The sequence below is a fragment of the Panthera onca genome, chromosome B3 (genome assembly GCF_046562875.1).
Source record: "Panthera onca isolate mPanOnc1 chromosome B3, mPanOnc1 haplotype 2, whole genome shotgun sequence".
NCBI classification, from domain to species: domain Eukaryota; kingdom Metazoa; phylum Chordata; class Mammalia; order Carnivora; family Felidae; genus Panthera; species Panthera onca.
Genome location: NC_138344.1, coordinates 130839944 through 130858630, shown reverse-complemented (window position 1 = coordinate 130858630; position 18687 = coordinate 130839944). Strand labels below are relative to the sequence as shown.

Here is an 18687-nt window from a genome sequence, read left to right as displayed (position 1 = left end):
TTTTCTTACTGTGTTTTCTTTTTCCGTTGGATCCATATGAATTTATGATATATTTTGAGTAGTCACCCATTTTCTTTTTTTTTTTTTTAGTTTTTTTTTTTTTTTTTTTTACATTTATTTTATTTTTGAGAGGCAGAGAGAGACAGAGCACAAGTGGGGGAGGGGCAGAGAGAGAGGGAGACACAGAATCCGAAACAGGCTCCAGGCCCTGAGCTGTCATCACAGAGCCCGACGCGGGGCTCGAACTCACAAACCGTGAGATCATGACCTGAACCGGAGTCGGACGCTCAACCGACTGAGCCACCCGGGCACCCCTATTTTGAGTAGTCATCCATTTTCTGTTACTTATGTTACAAATATTTTTTGTGTCTTGTGTGTTTTAATTTCTAATGGTATGTTTCGCAGATAGAAGTTTTAAATTTTGGTGCTGTCAAGTATTTCACTTTTTCTTCAGTGCTTTTATGTTTTATTTAAGAAAGCCTGCACCTTTCTCACGGTTAGGAACATTTCTTTTCCTCTAAACTAAACAAAGTTGAGGATTTTTTTTTCCTGTTGGAGTCTTTAATACATCTGGAATTTATTTGTGAATCATAAGGGAAGATCCCAATATAATTTTTTTAAATGAATGGATAGCCATCATCATTTATTACCACAGACCATCCTTTTGTTTATGATTTGAAGGCTAACTCTTTGATGTAACAAATCATCACATGTGCATAGGCTTCTTTCTGAACTTTGTTCTTTATAGTGCTTTGTCTTTCCTTATCCAGTATCACTCTTTAAAACACTTGATTACAGGGGCGCCTGGGTGGCTCAGTCGGTTGAGCGTCCGACTGCGGCCCAGGTCATGATCTCATGGCTTGTGAGTTTGAGCCCCGCGTCGGGCTCTGTGCTGACAGCCTGGAGTCTGCTTCTGCTTCTGTGTCTCCCTCTCTTTCTGTTCCTAACCCACTCGCATTCTTTCTCTGTCTCTCTCAAAAATAAATAAACATTAAAAAATAAATAAATAAAACACTTGATTACACAGTTTACCCCTTTACTTCCTTCAGGTTCTTTCCTGACCACCTTATATAAAATAGCACCCACCTCCTTTTGTGTCCCTCCCCCCCCCCCCCCCCCCGCCAGTTTATTTTTCTTACCTCCTGACATCACACAGATTCTGCTGATGGTTTTTGCCCTTGCCTCCTCCCTTCACTAGAAAATGGCTCCTTCAGTGACAGGCCTCTTTCACCAAACACTGATGGCTCTCCAGCATTCCTGGCACGTTTGCCATCAGAGCAAGAGCCTGGTGAATTCTGGCGAGTGAGTGAATGGATGCCCCCAAGGGCAAGTCCCTCATGATTTCTTTTTCCAAATTATCCTTTGTAAATTAAAGAAAAAAAAAAGTATATTTATTTCTTGTATGTGAACTTTTAAAACATCTTTTCGATTCCATGAAAAATGCAGCCAGTATTACGTTGAAAATTTATACATCAATTTGGGCAAAACCAACTTTTTTTTAGAATGATGTGTTTCCCCCCCACAAGACCATGAGGACAAGAACAGGCTGCATTTGCCACTGTGTCCTCCAGTTTTATTTAGTGGTTCTTGCATACTTCTTGTTAGGCTTATTTTTAGCAATGTTTTGAATTTTTTGAAACCATGAAAGGGATTTAAAAAATAAATGTCCTTAATTTTTCTCAGGTGCTTTGTAGACAGGGGTAAGAAAATCAGAAGGGCTTGTTGGAAACAGGTGCCTTCTGGGCCCCTTCTTGTTCCTTCCTCCTCACCCCATGCGTTGTCCTGTGCCTCTGATACAGTCACTCTGAACTGTTCGAGGTGTATCTTCTGGTATCTCTTTAATAAAAAGTGATTTGTAACTTCTAGAAATTAGCTCCGGTCTCGCCACTGGAACAGGCGGGGGTTTTGCAGACTTAACACCCGCGCCACCCCCAGCCCCACCGTCTCTTGTTCCGTCGGCCGGGAGCACCCGGCTTCCCTGTCGCGTTTCAACTCTGGGCACTTCGAGGCCTCCTCCCACTCTGCAGTCTGGTCAAGCCCCCGTCTCCTGGTTGAGTTCTTCACACGCCTTGTACCGCTTAGCTTTTCTTTATTGTGTGAGTTGGTGGGTATGTCTCCCGCTAGAGCGTAAGCTCCATGGAACGGGGGCCTTGCCTTTCTTGTTCATCCTAAATTCCCAGTCCTTTAATAGCACTTGGCAAATAGTTTTTTGCATGAATGAAAAGGCAAAGCAAAACAACATCTTGTTCGATGGTCCATTTTCCAAATTACAGCTAATAGGAGGATTTTTATATTTTTTTACTTAAGTCTTTCATTGGTCACCTACATGCCAGGTACTGGCATTAGCGAAATTATGAAGGTCATGGTTTTCCAGTTAAAATAACCAGTTGTCCCTCAGCTTGCCTCTTCCCATCGTGTTTCTCTCCCCACTGTAGATCCATAATCACAGACGACGACAGCTTTACCGGTAACAGATCTGGTTTGAAACTAGCCCACAGGCTGTGTATCAGACTGAAAGCACTGTGAGACCAGCTTCAGTGTTCGTTTTCCTCCTTTTACCATCCCCAAGACCAGCGTTTAGGAGGATTTTATATCATTTTGTCCTTGGCCCTCTTTCACTGCTTCTCAGCACTACTGAGGTGGTGGTTAGAGCGATAGACTGAAGCCTTAGTATGTTCCACCTGCAAGTGTTTTATGTTGCTCAGCTTTTGTTTTCCCGTCCATAATATCAAGAATATCCATAATATCACATCCTTCTTACAAAGATCAAATGAGATCATATATATGAGCGTTCGGTACGGTACTTGTTACATGGTAAGCACTTTGTGACTCGAGTGAATATTCTCAGCAGTAGGCATGTTTGAACCAAGCAGAGCAGCATTCATATTTCCTTGCTGATGCATCCTGACTCCCCGAAAGTTATTTCATTTCTTTGAGCTTCTATTTCCTGGTCTGTAAAAGGAACATAACTTCTGTAAGGTTGTTTGGGGTTAAATGTGTCTTATTCTTTCGTTCCACACATTTCTATGAAGCACCTGTTATGTGTCCTTTTCTAGGTGGTAAGGGATACAGCAGTAATGAAGACACACACAGTTCCTGCTCTTCTGGAGCGGGTATTCTCTAGGGCAGGGGTTGGCAAACCCTTTGTAAGGGGCCAGACAGTAAATATTTTAGGCTTCGTGGGCCACGTAGTCTGTGCAACTTTACTCAACTCTGCTTTTGTAGTGAGACAGCAGCCACGGACAGTAGATAAATGGACGCGTGTGGCTTTGTTCCGATAACATTTTATTTATAGAAACAGGTGGCTGGCTTGTGGGCCCTAGATGGCTGCCTCTGGTTCTAAGACGGTAAAAAAACCCAAATCAGCCAGTCACATGGTGAAGACAAAACGGGACAGTGAGGTGAATGAGCTCCACTGTCCAGAGTGTCTAGGTAGAGAGGCGAGGGAAGTGCTCTCGGAGCTGGTGAGCTTTGAGCTGAGCCCTGCCGGATGGGAAGAGCACCTTGAGCAGAGGACCCTGCTGGTGACAGGCCTCGTGTGAGGGACCCTGCTGGTGACAGGCCTCGTGTGCGGAGCAGCCCAGAGGCCAGAGGGCAGGGGTGGGGAGGAGGAGGTGATGTATGCTTGCGCGCTATGGCTACGTATTGGCTCAGTGTTAATACCCCCCATTGGCCGAGCAGCGGAAGGTGTTCAGTGAGCACCTTCAGAGCTGCGGGTAGCTGTGCACGCGTGTGGCTGTGCACGCGTGTGGCTGTGCACGCGTGTGCTGGTGGGAATATGTGCGGCCCTGAATGTGGAGTTGGGCGGCTATGATTCAAGTTGTAGCCCTGCTGGTGAATCTGATTTTGACTTTTAATCTCACGTCTCAGTATCTCCCTCCGTAACATGAAAGGGCGAAACGAACACCCATTGAACTGCAATTCTGTGACCTAAAAACAGGTTTTCTTTTGATCCGTAGCCCAGTGCTTTGGATCGTTAGCTCTTCACCCTTTGAAATTAGCTACTTTTAAATGTTCAGCTGCAGCTGATACGCTCATAAACGTGCTATAATAATGATGACAAGAGCTGGCATTTATTTTCCCCTGTGTGCCAGGCACTTGGCTAGGTAGAAATGGCCGCTATCTGAGGGAGTTATTTTTGTCTTTCTGTGTCAGTGACCAGTAAGTCATTCATTTCTCTGGACGTCTCCCTTCTTAACGCCTGACCCTCTCACCCCAACATCAGTTTAACTGACGGTTCCTAGTTTTATAACTTGAGGGTGGGCTCTCCATATGACTTTGAGGTGATAATCTGTACACGGGACAAAACGGACTTAGGTAAACGGAAGCTTTGGCTCCGGTAGTCACGTCCGAAAAGCTGGTGGCCGTTAGCCACAACACATGAGGATGCACGTACTTGCAAATTACAAATGTTTCTTTCCTTCAGTGGGCTTTTGTTTAAAACTTTACAATGTTAGGAAAAGTTTTACATTTCTGTTGGTTTAGAGCATTTTGGTGGGGGACAAGGAAATACCAAGGTATTTATTCCTTGTGCTTCGGAAACTAGTTACATAAGTAGATAAGAATTTCCTCAGAGAATTTTTCCTGTATTTCAAACTTGCGCTCAAACTTGTGGAATTGTGTTTTGCCATGGTCATAAGTGAGAAAGATGTTCGCTTCACGGAATAGATTGGCCACACATATTAAGAAACAGACCTCAGAGGATCATTTTCATACGTCTTCAAGGGGTACATTTGTCTTTCCTCCAGGGCCGTTTCTCCTCTGGCACGTTGAATGGCAAGTCTGTCTGGAAGAATATCCCTGTGAGTTTCCCGAAGAATGGCTGGGCTGCGATTGGAACTCACTCTTTTGAATTTGCACAGTTTGACAACTTTCATGTGGAAGCCACAACCTAATATTCACAGAGCACCGTAGAACACTCCTTGGATTTTCTTTCTTTCTTTTTGGTTTTGGTTCAGAGCCAAGTCTTGCCTTGATGGATCAATACATGAGCCTCTCGGAGACTAAAAATAGTGAAGAGTAAAATGGGGAGAGAAATATATTTTTGCTTGATCTTCTGGAAGATATTTTTAAAACTAATGCCGAGGGGAAACACGTGAATCTGTAACATTACCCGATATGGCCCCTAAAGTTCAAGCTGTACAGGGGTCCTGTTGTTAGGGGTGGTTTGGGTGGTTCACACCTTGAAGCCTTGGCTTTAATGCTGAGCTCGCTTTCTTCATCTTGTGTGCAAGGGCTCGTGCAGAGGGCAGTGACTTGATCTTCACAGATGTGGACTGTGTGTCTGACTGAGCTGAGGGCCTCGTCTGGAGGTAATGCCGCCCCAGAGGGAGCTGAAGAACACTGGAAGTGCTGCTTTTTGAAGACCACTTCAACATGTTAATCTTACACTCTATAAAGAGTATTTTTTCTTTTCCTTTTTACAGTGATGCTTTTGAATTATAGATGAGTGGATGATTTGAAAAATGCCTCATTAATAAACTACCTCTAAAGCTACTTCTGCAGTAATAAATATGAGCAGATTAATTGGGTTATCTGCAGTTTTTAAGTCTTTTAGATCCAGCTTTTAGTCATGTAACCCTTAAAACTCTCTGAGAACATCTTCCCAGGTGGCTGGAAGGAAGAAGAGAATCCCACCTAGCCAGTGCTGCACGTGGCTCTCAAGATGATATTGTAGCAGTTTTCTTGTGTCTTATCTCATTGTGCCTTTCGTGGTCTGTCTTGTGTGTCACTGATGACAGACTAAAACAGCTAACGAATTATTTTGTCTTTGCTCTCGGAAGAAGGGGAACACTAAGCTTCTGCTGGTACATAGAATTGGATCATTCTCTAATATTGTGTGATTCGATGCATTTATTTCATTAAAATACAAATATGTTTGTATTTAAGTATGGGGAGCATATTTCTCATGCAGTGTAATTGATATCTAAGCATTAATAGACATCCTAGAAACAACTCCCATCATTCATGTCGATAAAGTAAATTCTGGAATTCTTTATAATGAAAGTTCAGAGCTTCACTGGACTAATTCTGCAATTTTGGAATTTGTAATAGTTCAACATAGGTGAAATTAACAAAGTTGTGTATTTCTATTATAATAAGACAAGAAGGTAAATATTAGAATAAATCAGATTACAGAGAAAAATTTTAAATTAAAACCAAGTCTTAAGTGATTTCCATTCCGGTCTCTACATATGTTTTTAAGTTAACTTTGTTGTGGCAGAATTCACATACGATAAAATGTTCTCATTTTAAGTGTACAGTTCAGTGAGCCTTGGTAGGTGGAAATACCCACAAAACCAACACCCCAACTACGATGTGGAACATTTCTGTTACCCCCAGAAAGTTCTCATGTGCACCTATAGTAATTTCCTCCCACCCGCACCCGTCTCAGGCAACCATCGATCTGATTTCTATTGATGCTGATAAATTTTCCTTGTTCTAAAACGTTATAAAAGTGGCATCATACACGATGTAGTCCTTGCTGAATGGTTTCTTTCATTCAGCAGAATGCTTTGAGATTTGTCTATGTTGCTGTTTATATCAACGGTTTGCTCCTTATGTCAAAGAAAATTCCATTGTATGGTTCTGCGACCGTTTGTCATCCCCTTCTCCCACTTTCTGGTGTTGCAAATAAACCTGTCACGAACATTTGTGTACAAGTCTCTGTGTGGACGTGTGTTTTCACTTCTTAATAAATACCAAAGAGTGAAATTGCTGGATCTTTAGGGGAGTGTCTGTATAACTTTATATGAAGCTGCTAAGCTGTTTCCCACAATGACTGTATGATTTTACACTCCCAGCAGCGTGTTTGAGAGTTGCAGTTGCTTCCCACTCTCGCCAAAGCTTCATGTTGTTACTCCGCCTGATTTCAGGTGTGTGGGTGTGTGGCAGTGCACGAGACGTTGAACATCTTTTCACGGACTTCTGTGTCACTCATGTATTTTCTTTTGTGAAATGTTTGTGTACCTTTTGCTCATTTTAAAAATTAGGTTTCCTGTCTTATTAAGAGCTCTTTGTATATTTCAGATGCAATTTTAAAACTCAGATATATGTTTTATAAATTGTTTTCTCCAAGTATGTATCATTTCAAGAATGCAAAATTTTGATTTGGAAGTGCAGTTTATTTTATTTTTTTCCTTTATGGTAGGTGGTTTTGTTTTTCCGTTGTTTGTTTGGTTGGTTTTTTTTGCTTGTTTGTGCATCCTAAGAAATCTTTGTCTATTCTAAATTCATAAGGATCTTACCCTTTTTTTCTTGTATAAGTGTCATACTTTTAGTTTCTATATTCAGTCTGTGATCCATTTTGCATTTTTTTTTGGCATATGCTGAGAGGTGTGAGGTTTGACATTCATTTTTTTTTTCCTGTATGGATATTCAGTTTTTCCAATATCATTTGTTGAAAACACTATCCTTTGTGAAAAATCAATTGCCTATCACTGTGTACCTCCAGAAATAAATTCTCCATTCTGTTGTATTGATCTGCATAGCTGTCCTTAGGCAAATGCCACACTGTCTTCATTACAGTAGCTTGAGAGTCAGTGTGGAACTCCGTTTAAATCCTCCCAACTTCTTCAAAATTGTTTTGTCTAATCCAGGTAAACGCGAAGTTTCCATATATATTTTAGACTCGCCTTGTATATTTCTGCAAAGAGCTTCCACGATTTTTATTTGGGATTACATTAAAATTACAGATCAATTTGGAGAGAATGGATATCTTTGAAATATTGGCCTTTCAATCCATGAACATGTTCCATCTCCACATTTTTAGGCTTTCCATAATTTGAGCCATTTCTCTAGTTTTCTGTAGGGTACAGGTTTTGCACGTATTTTATTAAATTTATTATTTTGTGATTTTTTGATGCTGTGAATGATATTTTTTATTTCATTTCTCAGTTGTTTGTTGTGTGCATCACAATACATTTCTACAACACACATATTTCAGAATACACTTGCTTTTCTTCTGTTGACCTGCAGTCCAACCACACTGCTAAATTACTCATTCTACTAGCTTTTTGTTTTTTTTTGTAAATTCTTTAGGATTTTCTACCTACACAGTGTCATCTGTGAAACAGATAGGATTTCTTCTCTTGCAATATGTCTGCTGTATTTCTGCCTTATTGCACTGGTTGGGACTTCAGAACAACATAGAGAAAAAGTGGGAAGAGCAGACATTCTTGCCTTTTTGTGATCTTAAGGGGGAAAATGTCTCACCATTAAGTGATTAAATGATTTTTCTCCTTTCTTCTATTAAGGTAGTACATCATTTTGTTTGATTTTCAAACATTAAAGCAACTTTGTGTTCCTGACATGACAAGTGGGGTTTATTTCTTCGTTTATATATTAGTGGATTTGATTTGCCAATATTTGGTTAAAGGTTTTTATGTCTACATTTATGCAGAATGTCGGTCCAGTTTTTTATTTTTTTGTTTGTTTTTCTATTTTTGTCTGGTTTTGGTAGCAACCTCATAAAATCATTTGGGAAGTGTCCCTTCCTTACCTCTTTTATCTTCTGAAACACTCTGTGAGGTTCTTCTATCTTAGACTCTGTCACTGGTATCAGTCACAGTCCAGGACAGAAGCCACACCAGAAAAAACGACGTTATTAACTGGTAATGGGATTAACTACTAAGGGGTAATGAGAATTCCAAAGGTTACAGAAATAGCGGGTATAGAGACCGGCCACTTATCGGCAAGGGCAGAGTACTCAAGGAAGGGGCAAATTTGGACGAGGGCTTCCTTGCAAAGCTGAGACTCGGTCTAGTAGAGATAGTGTGGCTGTGGATGGCATAGAAGTTTGCGGAGATGCTGAATCCTGGGCTGACAGGCAGGAAACCACCCTGTGGGTGTGTGAGGAACATAGACAGGCTGCCTCCCGGCTGCCCCTGAAACTCCCTAGAAAGTTACCCCTTTGTGGCGCTGGTGAAACTTCTGGGAAACCACGGGGGGTGTTGGGGAACATCACTGGAGGGTGAATACCACTGCTCGTCCCAGCCCTCCTGGAAGGGGTGAGTCACAGTGTGCCAAATGCTCCCAGTGGCCACACACCACAGGTGCAAGGAGGGAAAACACCCTGGGACAGGACGGCAAGCTCCTCCTCCAGCACGTCTCTGCTACCCAACAAGAGAGACATGTTTCCAGGGCCCAGCTGCAGTCTCACAAAGCAGGTCAAGAAGAGGGATTGGGGACTGAGAAGCCTTAACAGAAGCTGGGCTGTTCCAATTTCTACATTTTTTGTGTTAGTTTTGGCCATTTGCGTCTTTCAAGGAATTTGTCCGTTTCGTACAATTGTCTAATTTATTAGACATAGACCTGTTCATAATGTTTCCTTATTTTATTGTCTATAAGGTGTTCTTAATATGGCCAATTTGTGCTTTCTCTCTCTTTATCTTTGTTAGTGTAGTTAGATTTTTGTCAATTTTCTTTATGTTTCAAAGAACCAGCTTTTGGTTTCTTAAATTTTTTCCCCATTGTTTCTTTGTTTTCTATTTCTTTGATTGCTGCTTGTACCTCTATTTTCTTCTGTTTACTTAGGGTTTTAATGTACTCATTTTCTGGCTTCTTAAGATGTAAGCTTAGATGCGTGGGTCGCCATATTTTTTTAACACAGACTTTCAATACTATAAAATTTTGTCTAAAACACCGAGCAATACCTCATGTATTTTGATATGTCATGATGTCTTTTTTTTTTAAATTCAGTTCAAAATGTTTTCTCATTTCCGTTTTATTTTTATTTTTTGACATTTGTGCTAATTAGAAGTGTTTTATTTTCAAATACTTGAGGATTTTCCAGATTTTGTTGTTGTTATTATTGATACTTAGTCCTGTTGTGGTCAAAGAATACGCTCTATTGGATTTCAGTTATTTTAAACGTATCTAGACTAGTTTCACGATGCAACTTATCTTAGTCAATGTACCCTTGAAAACAGTACACATTCTTCAGTGATTGGCTGTAATGTTTTCCAAATACTAATTAAGTCATGTTGGCAGATTGTGTTTAAGAATTCTGTGTGTTTACTGATTTTCTGTCTACATGTTCTATGAATTACTGAGAGAGGAATATTAAAGTCTCCAAATACAATTGCGTGATTTCTGGTTTTCCTTTCATCTTTGACAGTTTGACTCTTCTGGGGCTTTTAGAGCTTTTATAGGGCAGGTAGAATACCTTTCCACCAGGGCTAGTATAGCCCCATTTCCTAAGGCAGGGAATTGTCCCGGGGCTGAAAGAGTTCTTTCCACCAGAGTTGTTCTAATCTTGACCATCTCCCATTCTCCCTGTGAGAATCCTGATATTTGTACAGCTAACAGGACCCTGGTAACTGTCCTTTCCCTGTTTATTCTTTGCCTGGCTCATGGCGTTTCATGCTATGATGATGTAGCTTAGTCTAGAGCCAAAGACACGGACCTGTCTGCAGATTTCTGGTCCTCTTTTCCTACAGAGCTTTCTTCTTCCTATGAGCTGCATATCTCAGCCTCCTCAAACTCAGATTTTTTTAAAAGAAATTATTTAGTTTTTGAGAGAAAGAGAGAGGGAATGAGTGGGGCAAGGGCAGAGAGAGAAGGAGACAGAGAATCCCAAGCAGTCTCTACGCTGTCAGCACAGAGCCCGTTGTGGGGCTCGAACTCATGAAACGTGAGATCATGACCTGAGCTGAAATCAAGAGTTGGACACTCAACTGACAGAGCCACCCAGGCACTCCTCAAACACAGATTTTATCTTCACAGCTCTATAAGCCCATCCTCTGTATTTACCCCCTGTGTACTGGAATCTAGTAAATGCCTCCAGACAGAAATTGGGGATCACAAGGTTCATCTCATTTGTTTCCCTTCTTTCAAGGATCACAGTACTGGGGTGCCTGTTGTCTAACTCCCTGAAACAGTCTCTTTGAGCGAAGGTCCCGTCCAGTTCCAGAAGTTATTCTCTCGTGGCTGGAGATGGACCTCTCAACCCATTCAATTTAATATTTAGCATGGACCTTTTCCAAAATCTTTTATTTAACACTAATAATTTGAACCACATCCCATTATGACTTTGGTGCTGTTTCAGGTGGTATTTTGCTCTTCTCAAGTAGCTTGTGGCTCTTTGGGTAGAAAAAACTGCATCTCCTACTTCTACATTCCCTGGTTTGGTGCTCAGTGAGGGTTTTACTTCTGATCAGGCTGATGTGAAACACTAGATTTGTATGTGGTTACTAGTAACCATGAATTGTATTCATTGAAACAGACACAGCAGAGCCTCTAGATGAGAGTGCTTTGTAAATTGCCAAACGTACTTCACATATTGTCTTCATCCTTTCAGGCTGCTGTCACAAAATACCACCGCCTGGGTAGCTTATAGACAACAGAGACTTCTCACGGTGTCCTCACATTGTGGAGGGGGCTAGGGAGCTCTCCGAATCCTGTCGTCCTATTCACGAGGGCTCTACTGTCATAAGCAAAACACCTCCAAAGGCCCCCATACATCCCCATTCCATCACCACGAGCGTTAGGATTTCAACGTACGAATTTTGAGGACACAAATAATCAGAGCACAGTACACCAAAAATACCACCTGGGGGAGCACCACCATAAGAGCATTGAACTTGAGTCTGGAAGTTTGAGCTGAATGCCAGATTTGCTACTTAATTTAGCTTGGTTGAACCATACAAGCCTTGTAAGCCTTCTAGAATGGAAGGAGCTGTCTGTAAAGCAAAGAACCTAGGCTGGTCACCAAGACACCCTCCAGCTCTTACACCCAAATTCTGTAACTTGCAAATCTGCATTTCTTTGTTTAATTCAAATCTTGCTTACCTGAAGAGGTAGCTTTGTTTCTACATCAATAATGTTTGCCATCGTTTCTCATGCTGAAGATGAGCGCACAATGCCCTGCACATTTTCACTCTGGCGAAATGGCCTCATCAAGTGAAATCATTTTGCAAATCATATTTTACTTCATTTTAAAGTAATATGGATGGGCTGTATACCAAATTCCATTCTTCTAGGTATGTGATTTGCTTAAAAAGACTGTCTTTATCACTCTCACAGAACTATTCATAATATTTTTAAGCTATCATGGTGTCCAAACAAGAGGTAATCAAGAGGCGTGTTTTAGAAACCACAGTGTTCTAGTTTTTGCTCATAGGTAGATTCTCACACTTGATTTTTCTTGTCTTGTTAATATTCTACTCTCACTTCAAAGAAAGCTTGCTTTTCTTTGTATGTCAGAAGTATTATAATTTGATCATATTATTCTGAAGATAGCCTTTTTCGCTTAATTCAAGCCCATGGCTGACTTGAAACTTTTAAAATGCATTCTCCTCCCCCTCTCCCTCTTTCTTTTCCCTCCCTTTCTTCCCTTCTCCCTTCTTCCTTCCCTCCTTCCCTGCCATCTTCTTCTCTACTCCCCCTCTTTCACCAGTAAAATTGAACTTGATGTTCCAGAGAATTGATAATTGTTACTCAACTAGGAAAAAATGCAAATACTTTGAGGGATTGTAGGGGGCTGTTGGACAAGAAATTGGAAATGATTTTGCTCTAACAAGATATTTATAGGTTTCACATTCCTGGGGGTGGAAAACATTACAGAAGTAAGTGATTTCAAGATTATACTGAAAAGACAGTTTATTACTCTCTGCATCTGTTTAACAGATTGCACTGATTAATGTTTTTGAATAGTGTGGTATGTATTTAACACAACGTGGGAAGTGTTTCTAAGCCCACATTAAAGCTTTTATGTGCAAGGTGGTACCATGTGCTTTGGGGATGGGCTTGGACTTTGGTATCAGTGCTATTGCTGTAGCGGATTTACTGCTGTGTTTGATAACAAACAGGCTGTCAAGCCCCTCGATTGGAAGACCCCACTAGACACAGGCAGAGGATACAATTTCCTTGAGTGTAGGTAAATGGCACGAAAACTTAACTGTGTGTGGATGGCTCAGTGTGGGGCACACAGGGGCATCTTCCCAGGCGGGGTTGTTCAACTTCTGGCCCTGAAGGCTCACAGGACTTCTCACCTACTTCTGATACTGTCTGATGGGGATGGGAATTGGTCAGATTGTTTGCAAACAGAAGGATTCAGGATATCTCTACCCACCTGCCTCATTCCAGGTGCTCTGCTGGCTATGTGCATGGGTACTCCCTAGGTATAACCGGTAGCAACCTCAGAAGAGTCTGAGAATTCACTGCAAGACTAGACGAGCTGAAGATCAGTCTCTCAGGTAGAGCGTCCTGTTGTCCGTCCAGGTCACAGGACCTCCAGAGGTCTCTTTCCACACACCCCCTGTGACAGATCTACAGAGACTCTAATTATTTTTGCAAATAAAACCACCCAAGATGTCATGACGGTTAATTTTTTGTGTCAGCTTGGTTGGGCCATGCACTCAGCTATTTGGTCAAACATTATTCTAGATGTTTCTGTGAAGGGGCTTTTGTAGAAGAGACGAACATTAAAGGCAGTAAACTGAGTAAAGTGAAATATCCTCCATGATGTGGGTGGGCCTCATCCACTCAGTTGAAAGCCTCATTTAAAAAAATGACCTCCCTGGAAGCAGAGGTGATTCTGCCAGCAGACTGCCTTTGGACTCAAACGACAGCTCTTTCCCGGGTCTCTAGCCTGCCAGCCTCCTCGGCAGATTTGGGGCTTGCCAAGCCTCTACAATGGCGGGAGCCAATTCCTTAAAATAAATCTCTCTATATTATATATCCTACTGGTTCTGTGTGTCTGGATACAGATGGTTTTATCCTGGAAATGTGTCTTGGAATTCTTAAACAGAGGTAGATAAAATTTTCTATTTGGGGTACTGCATTACATTTCCTAATAAAAATGTCCCTGAGAACACAGAGATTTTGGGCTGGTTTTTGTAGAGGATCGAAGAGAACATGGGATCTTCGATAATCATAATTACTGAAAATCTTCAGTAATCATAAACATTTGTGAATGTTGAATGAAAAGCTTACAATTAGTGTAACCGTGATGACATGTTTTTTAAAATGTTTAGACAGAGACACGGCACAAGTGGGGGAGGGGCAGAGAAAGAGGGAGACACAGAATCTGAAGCAGGCTCCAGGCTCTGAGCACAGAGCCCAACGCGGGGCTCGAACTCATGAGCCGTAAGATCGTGACCTGAGCCGAAGTTGGACGCTCAGCCGACTGAGCCACCCAGGCGCTCCACCATGATGGCATTTTTCCCTCTGGCAGGTGTAAAGGGCGTAAGAACCACTAACTTTAATCCTCTAAAAAGAATGCATATGGCTTGCTTGCTGGGTTATGGTGATATTTAGGTAGAGAGTTTGTTTAAAAAACTGACTTTTGAAAATTCCTCTTTTGCCCATTTCAGTAGCATTTTACTCCTACATTGCTGTTCATGAGAGGAAGAAAAAGTGCCTGACCTTTCCCATTTAAGAAGATGTGCTGGAAAGATAAATTTACATGCCACTGACCAGAATTTGGTAAAATGCTAGCTGGAGTCATGAGAGAAAGTATGAAGTAGATCTTTTCTCTGGGCACCACGAGACTTCAAATGAAATTGGGGTTCAGTTTCGGAGAAGAAAAGGGAACACGAATGTCAGGGCAGGTAAAGACCAGCCTCTGCCACAGGCACCTGGTTTTGTTAATGTTATTTACAAGTTCAATCCATGAAGGGCGCCCGGGTGGCTCAGTGGGTTGAGCGTTCTGACTTCTGCTCAGGTCACGGTCTCTCGGCTCGTGAGTTCAAGCCCCACATTGGGCTCTGTGCTCTCGGTGTAGAGCCTACTTTGGATCCTCTGTCTCCCTTTCTCTCTGCCCCTTCCCCACTTGCACTCTCACTTTCAAAAATAAATAAACATTTGAAAGAAGATGAATTAAAAAAAAAAGTTCGATCTGTGGAAACTTTGGCTCGTTTTCAGTACTACTATCTTAAAGCCCGTAGACCAGAAGCATCATTGTTTGGGGGGGGGGGATCCCTCTCCCAAACACTCACACTTGTTCTTACTGGAAGATGTGAGAACTGGCAGGGACTTGAGACATAATCTGGAACAGCGTTGTCCTTTTGCAGAGGAAGACAATAGAGCCCGGAGAGGCGAGTTGACTCGAGTGAAATGAAAATGCCCTGGGAAGGCTTCTTGGAGCCGGAAGTCAGCCATCTCAGTCTGCCTCTGCCCCCACCCCGCCGATCCCTGTCATTTCAAGTTTAGATCAAAGTCAGAACCTTGTCTGGCCCTTCAGTGCTGCGTTGTGTCCATCCATGAAACTTAACTACCCACACCTGCCATTTGGGCCTCCGCAAGCCAAGTAAGAGGGTACACACCCTTGCTGTACCCCTCACGCGATTTCTTTCTCCGCAGTGTGAGGATCATTCCCCATCTCAGTATCTTGAAATGACGACAGCTGGCATCTATTGAGAATTAGTTTGTAAGCTCCGTGGAAGCAGGGATCAGGTTTGATTTTACACACCCCTGTGTCCATCGCGCCTAGCATAGGCTTCGATGCGTAATACGTAATACAACAGATGAAGGGCGGCTAGGTGAGTGGAGTGTTTACGAGGTGGCCGGCACTGTGCCAAGTGCTTTGCGTGGGTTATCTCATTCCGTCCCCATAATAACCCCACGAGACAGGCAATACTCGAAACTAGGATTTAAAAATGTGCCCAGGGATACAAACCCAATAAGTGTCAGGGACCATGCTAGTCTGTTTGACTCCATCCTGAATTACCAGGGTAGCTAGAGGTTTTGGGGGTTGCCGTTATCATACGAGATGTATAAAACTGTTAGATTAGAGATGGGGAGTTTTAAAAGCCTGACCAGCTGACATGTTATCCAGTACTCCAGGTAAGTTACTTAGCCTTATAAAAAAATGGAAGAGTAAAACAGGAAAAGGCTGGCCTGTTGGGTTAGCCAAAGATCATTGGATATATTCTGGGGGTGGGGGGGGGGGTGAAGTTGAGTGGAGAATAGTTATTCAATAAGTTTCTATCCTCTCTCGTTTGAGATGTCAAGAGACTTTGCTCTGAGCTGTACATTCAATTTGAAAATGTCATTCTGTGATGTAATCACATCTAGATCATAGATGAGAGGCACTGAGATCTTACTCCCAGGCTTCATTTCCATGATGGTGAATTTGTGCAGGAGGAGAGCAGTGAGCTACAGGCACCGTCTGTCTGTGGTACCTCTGCCTCAGGCACTTCTCCTCCACCTCACTGGGAGAGAAGTTTTGCATGTTTGTGTATGAGGGTTTTTGTTTTTGTTTTGCTTGAGGCTTTTCTAATGCCAGAACCCTGGGTCAGGTGGTGAATATACGACCCAGCTTCTCAGACCCGTACAGAGAGACTTGAGCCATTGGGTGTGGAACAGAATCCCTCAAGCACACCCCTGGGACTGACCCGGTCTAGGGGTCAGGTCTTTGAGTGGTGGACGTGGGTCAGAGGCCACATGGCTGCATGCCTTTATAGGTTTTGTTTTTTCTCTCCCTCCATGTTTCTAGAGCCTAGCTGTTCTCAGCCTTGGGTGCAGTGGAATCATCTAAGGAGATCTGAGCTATTGATGCCCAGGTTCTACCCCAGAGGATATAATTTAATTGGTTTGGAGAGGGGTCTGTCACTGGTACTTATTTTAGAAGCATCCAGCTGATTCTGAATGTGTAGTTGGGGCTGAGTCATTTTTGTGGCCTCCCATGGCTCTTGCCCAGGCAACCATTGTTTTTTTCTTTACTTTTTCCTCCTCCCTGTGTCCTGACTCATCTAGCATGAGGGCTGCTGATTATACTGGATGGCATTTCTAAGACTGTCAAAAACACTGGATTCGGTAGGGAGGGTACGGGAGGACGCCTTCTAAGAAAAGCACAGAGTGAAGTGTATGGAACAAGGGGCTATTTTTTCTTTTCCTTTTAAAAAACTTTTTTTTTTTAAGTATTTATCTATTTTTGAGAGAGAGAACACAAGCAAGGGAGGGGCAAAGAGAGAGGGAGACAGAGGATCTGAAGCAGGCTCTGCACTGACAGCAGAGAGCTTGATGTGAAGTTCAAAGTCATGAACCATGAGATCATGCCCTGAGCTGAAATCAAGAGTAGGACACTTGACCCACTGAGCCACCCAGGCATCCTGGGACTGTTTTTCTTTTTAATTAGAAATTAATGAACAACTCTAAGGAAAGAAATAATAAAAACTAAGTAAGTGTGAACTGGAAAAGTTTTATAGTTTTTCCGTAACTGGTAAATTGGAGTGCAGATTATCTCCTAACAGATGGAAAAAATTAGGCCAAATGAATGCTTTTTAAGAAAAGACCTTCATAATACCGACTCAAGAAGAACCGAAGACAAGAGAATGACCAATTATCATGAAGGAAATTGAGCCATTTGCCATGAAACATCAGGCGCAAACTGATTCCACGTTTAAATTCTTGAGGATCTGATGGTTCTTAGGCTGTTCAAAATGTTCTAGAGCAGAGGAAAAAAAAGAAAACTTCTCAATTATCTGATAGGAAGCAAGCACAACATTGGTATAAAATAATGGGTGAAGACAGCATTTAAAAACAATTAGCTAAGAATCTAGTCTTCCCTCAGAACATTGATAAGAAAATCCCAATGAAAGTATAAGCAAATAGAATCCATCAAGGCAGAAAAGGATAGCTCCATGGCCAAGTGAGGTTCATGTTCACAAATCAAAGATGGATCAATAGTGGAAATCTGCTCGAGGCACTGGGTGGCTCACTCGGTTAAGCGTCCAAATTAGCTCGGGTCACGATCTCCTAGTCTGCTTCAGATTCTGTCTCCCTCTCTCTCTGCCCCTCCCCCACTCACGCTCTGTCTCTCAATGTCTCTCAAGAATGAATAAATGTTAAAAAAATTTTTTTTAAACAGTGGAAATCTGAGAAAGTGACTCTCATGTGATGGGTAAAGGAGGGAGAAAAATACGTTGATTTCAATAGAAGCAGCCAAGGCATGTGATATAAGTTAATATACGTTCTGGATAAACGAAACAGTAAAACAGTAGTAGATCATATTAGGGACATTTCCATGGGTTATTTTCATTATGCTTAGTGGTGAAATACTAGAACCAGTTTTTGAAGTTAGTAATAGATGGGACGCCCACAGTAACAACCACTCTGATTTAACAGACGTAACAAGAAGTTTACAGCACCAAATGAGCCGTGTTTTCTGTGTTCCAGGCAAATCATTTCATCTTCCCAAAACCCTGCAAGAAAGAAACTATTATTCCCATTTCACTCAGGAGGAAATAAAAGCACAGAGAAGTAACTTTGCCCAAAGTAACACTGCTGGGAAGTGACAGAGCTGGGATTAGAATCTTTGGCCTTCTAGAAGGGAAGTTCTGGATAATAGGAGATAGAAATGGAGATTGGAAGATACTTTGTAACGATGGCATTCCCTTTAAATTTCTTAGTAAATTAAGCTATACTCCAATTATAATTCCAATAAGATTTTCTTAACTTGAGAAAACAATTCTAAAGTCCCTCTGGAGGAATAGGTGTTTGAGAATAGCAAGAAAAAAATGATCTGTAAAGAAGTATAATGAGAAAGGAGTTAAAGTTGTAATAACAGTGAGCACGGTAATGGCCTGGGCACAAATGAATGGAGCACATGGAACAGGGGTCGGCAAACTGAGGCTCGTGGGCCAAATACACCCAGGCCCGTCCATGTACATATTATCTACAGTTACTTTCAATGTGTGAGGGCAGAGCTGAAGAGTTGCCATAGAGACCATAGGGCCAGGAAAG

The 18687-nt window shown here is 42.0% G+C and overlaps 1 protein-coding gene across 6 annotated transcripts in view; it reads left to right on the top strand.

Annotated features, from left to right (window-relative positions):
• The window catches only part of GALC (galactosylceramidase), a 150765-nt gene that overhangs the window by 56487 nt on the left and 75591 nt on the right, over positions 1–18687 (top strand). For 3 of the 6 annotated variants that reach the window (XM_078447933.2, XM_078447938.2, XM_078447937.2), the window contains exon 17: positions 4749–6660. The exons of the other annotated variants lie outside the window; for them this stretch is intronic. In XM_078447933.2, the coding sequence (XP_078304059.2) occupies positions 4749–4895 (147 nt within the window). In that variant the 3' untranslated portion in view covers positions 4896–6660. Of the gene's footprint in view, positions 1–4748; positions 6661–18687 lie in introns of those variants that run through there. 6 annotated transcript variants of the gene reach the window in all.